The sequence below is a fragment of the Gymnoscopelus braueri genome (genome assembly GCF_963280865.1).
Source record: "Gymnoscopelus braueri genome assembly, contig: SUPER_20_unloc_1, whole genome shotgun sequence".
Lineage (NCBI taxonomy): Eukaryota > Metazoa > Chordata > Actinopteri > Myctophiformes > Myctophidae > Gymnoscopelus > Gymnoscopelus braueri.
In genome coordinates this window covers 140091-144193 of record NW_027660990.1, presented here as the reverse complement: position 1 = coordinate 144193, position 4103 = coordinate 140091, and the positions used below count along the sequence as shown (strand labels likewise).

Sequence of the window (4103 nt, the reverse complement as noted above, 5' to 3'; positions counted from 1 at the left end):
CTTCTCAACAGTGGCGTGATATCTCTGTGTCTCCTCAGCTTTCAGGTGAATGAAATGGTGTTGCCTGAGACTCTATTTATGCTATGTTTGACAATGTAAGAGAGGCCATGGTCATGGTCCTCTGTATGCTAATGACCGTGGCTTCACCTTGGCCATTGGCCCATTGTTCTCCCAGAACAAGTTTGTCCAGTATTCAGACCAGGCAACCAGGGCCGTGTTAATGTCAGAATGCGCCCTAGGCAACGGACATTTTTCGCCCCCCCCCCAGGGCACATGCACACGCGCACGAAATTTTGCGGTTATTGCGCGGATTGTGGCCGTTTTTGGGCGTTTCTTTGTTACTTTATTTCGGTTTTAGGGTTAGGGTTAGGGTTAGGTTAGGCTATGTTATTTGTGTTTATTTTAACTTTTTTTTTTTTTTTTTTTATGGGTGCATTTTTTGCCCCCCCCCTCCCCCGACAAGACATAGGCATTTGCACATTGCCTGTGCTTAAACACGGCCCTGCAGGCAACCTAAGAAGCTGCTGGGCACTGCCATTTTTTTCTGCCTTTTTTTTTTCACTCTCGTTTTTTTTTCCATTAGAGGTAGTATTAAATGGCGTTTTCTCAAATCACCTCGCGGGCCAGATTTGACGACGTCGCGGGCGAAACACCAGTTTGACATCGCTGTACTAAATAGATATAGAATAGATTAGCTTGTTAGGTATAACAAATGTACTGTAGGTTAGATCTGGAGCATAATTTCGACTGTCTAGTATGTTGATTGTTTGTTTGTTTTGTTTACTTGTTTTTTGTTTTTGCTTTTTTAACTTGTTTTTGTTTTCTTAAATGAAAGTGTGTAAACACTGGGGCGGAAAGCCAAAATATGTTTTCTTAATGTTTGACATATTTGAGACGTATAAAGAAGGGGTAGGACCCTTCCTACTCCTTTTTCGAACTTTGTCTTTTCTCATTTATATTTTTTAATATGTTCGAAATAAATAAATAGATGAAATGAAATGATGAACAATTTATTGATGTTGCACTTTGAATTATTATTATTTATTATGTGATGTATATAAAAGCTTGCACTTTGGAGTGAAACAAAGCCATAAATGTACTCAAAAGCAGTATTTTTTTGTTAGCAAGTATTGTTTACATGACTGATGTCAATGAAGGCGCAAAATAAATCACTTTTTTGGGGGGTCACGCCCTGGCATCCCTTATTTTTATCCCTGATTTGAGAACAATGCACCCTGGGACAGCAGATGGCCCCCCTCAGACCCCCACCTTTCAGCAATGCATGCTGGGATAGGTGTTAACATCTCACAGATCACAGAAGAGACACTTTGAGGCCTGTTTTCTCAGTTCATAGAATCTCACTGAAATTCTACAAGGCATCATTCTATAAGCCATATCTCGAAAACTGGTGGGTGAAACTGCACAAGCAATATGTCAATTTGTAGCTATGATTCCCTGCTTTCATATGACATGAAAATGAAAAATACATATATAAATACATATTCATTGTATATTCATATATATATATATATATATACAATACAATTTACTAACTTATTAATACAAAAACAGGAGAAAAAAGGAACTGGATAAACCAAACAAAAGTACCAAACGCCCCTACATAGTGAATATTTAAGTATAGACAAAGAATGAATCCGTATATAACTTTAGTAAATAAATGACCAACTTTGGTTCAAGCATTTCAAGCAACTAAATAATAAGGATCAACTTTAAGCAAACTAAATATTAATGAATTGGAAAACAAACACAATTGAAGTAGTAGTACTCAAAGACAACTAATGGGAAAACTAACAAAAAGCAAAAACGTAACAAAAGGCTGGAGAACAAGAGGGCTTGAGTCTCTGCTGCTGTTAAGCTGCCAGTACCCAATAAAGTCAAGGCAGAACCACAGCCAATCAACGGCTAGGGCATGGAAGGAATCGACGGGCAGCTGGACTTGTCAATCTGCAACACTGCCTGCTTTCAATCAGCCACTTCACACACTCTCGACCATTCGCACGGCACACAATTCTCCACCACAAGGAAAAACAATATAACACTAGATACAAATAATACAAACATATTTCAACTAATCATTAACTATAATAAATTATAACCAAATATAAATATTAAATAAATACAAATACAAAATATATCACACACACACACACACACACACACACACACACACACACACACACACACACACATGCACACAAAAGGTCTATACTACATCCCCCTCTACCCATTGTGATGCGTTGTGAGCTCGCAGATAATTTTTTTGCTGAATATCCGCCTCAGAATAGAGATAGGTTGATGTGGTTAGCGTTAGCTTGCCGTTAACATTAGAACTGAAATTCAATGGTTCTGGCGCCTGCACAGATCAACATTGTTAGGGGCAACGGCTTGTTTGTGACGTAAAACCAGGGCTACAGCATATAAGGTGTTGTAGGGTGGATATTCCTTCAGATTGTGCCTTCCTCTGAGAACCAGAAAGAGACTACCAAACAGACCCAGAGAGAGAGCTCCCTGCAGCCCTACGGTCTTATAGTGTGTACGGGCCAATGCTAGCTGGCTTCTGTGCATTACGGGTTAGTTTTCTGTCAAGGTTAAGCAAAATGAAGGCGTTTCTAGATAACATTAAGAAAGACATCAAATTCAAATTTGCCGGATCCGGGAAGAAACTCACCGATGCGGCCACTGGCAGAGCACAGCGGGTAGGAGGCCCAGCGGCGGGCGTGGCAGCAGGAGCGGAAGCTCTGTCCAGGATCAAACATCAGCAACGTCCAAAGGCCCACACCTCACAGGACGCCGTTAGGAACCAGTTGAAAGGGGAACTGGGGGCAGAAGCTCCTGCAGGGGATAAAAAGGACACGGCAGCTACAGCAGCAGCAGAGCTGGAATGTCTCTCAGTGTCAGGTGTGTATTTTACCTGTCCTCTAACTGGAGCTACTTTAACTGGAAGTGACAGAGAAGCGCGCCTCAAAGAGGCCATTCTTATGAAGTTTGAGCAGGATGCGGTGGAGGCTTCCATCATGATGATGCACACCTTAAACAAGGACGGAGAAACGAGGGCCGCCGTGGACGTCATTAGCAAGTACGTTGACAACGTGTGCGAGCACCCTGCGGAAGAGAAGTACAGGAAAATTAAAGTCAGCAACAAGGTGTTCCAGGAAAAGGTGCACTGCGTTGAGGGGAGTAGAGAGTTTCTGCAGGCCGTGGGCTTTCAGAGCACTATGATCCCCGTAGAGGGACAAGAGGAGGCCGAGGAATTCCTGGTCTTACCTGAGCAGAGCACTGACTCCCTGCAGCTGATGACGGATAGGAGGGATCGCCTCCAGAGAGGGGAGCCGCTCAGAGCCCAGCTGGACAGACGGCCTCAGGCCTTCAGACCCTCCTCCAACGCTACCCGCTTCGAGCTACCACCGGAGTTCTACAACCTGACGGCGGAGGAGCTCAAGAGAGAGCAACAGAAGAGGAGCGAGCTGGTGGTGAGGAACGCCGTGCTGCTCACCAAGGCGATGAGAGAGAAGCAGGAGCAAAGGGAGAGAAGGAAATACAGTTACGCTCTCCTGCGAATCAGACTACCTGACGGAAATCTGCTACAAGGGACGTTTTATGCCTGGGACCGGATGCCGGTGCTGTTCAGCTTCGTGCGCGACTCCCTGGTGGACGGCCGGCGGCCCTTCAAGCTGGTTGCTCCTGGATCTCACAAGAGCTTGCAGGAGTCTGAAGACGTGGCCCTCTTTTCATGCAACTTGGTCCCTGCAGCTCTGCTGATGTTTTCCTGGGATGCAGACATGCAGTCGGACATCACAGCTGCCAGCGGCGAGAGGAAGAGCCCAGCTCTTCTCAAACCCGAGCTGCTGGAAAGCATTCGGACCCTTAACTGAACAGAAGTGGCTTTATCCCTGAACTCTCATGTGGCTCTTTTCGACTACAGGAACTAAGTGAACCGCGCTGTGCCGTTAAACGTATTTCACTGGTTCTGGATTTCTTTCCATACTCTACGGGTTCAGATATGGTTCTCAGAACCTAATTAGGGCCCTGCTCAGGATCCCTGAACTCTGAACCATCCATGAGTTCCCAGAACTCAGGGATAG

At 44.7% G+C, this 4103-nt stretch overlaps 1 protein-coding gene across 1 annotated transcript; it reads left to right on the top strand.

Annotated features, from left to right (window-relative positions):
• Positions 1-2618: 2618 nt before the first annotated feature.
• On the top strand, positions 2619-3893 carry LOC308076673 (UBX domain-containing protein 6-like; the record flags this gene model as incomplete). Its single annotated transcript, XM_080457375.1, has 1 exon — positions 2619-3893. The coding sequence occupies one exon, from the start codon at positions 2619-2621 to the stop codon at positions 3891-3893; it is 1275 nt and encodes a 424-aa protein (XP_080313501.1).
• Between the last annotated feature and the right edge of the window lie 210 nt (positions 3894-4103).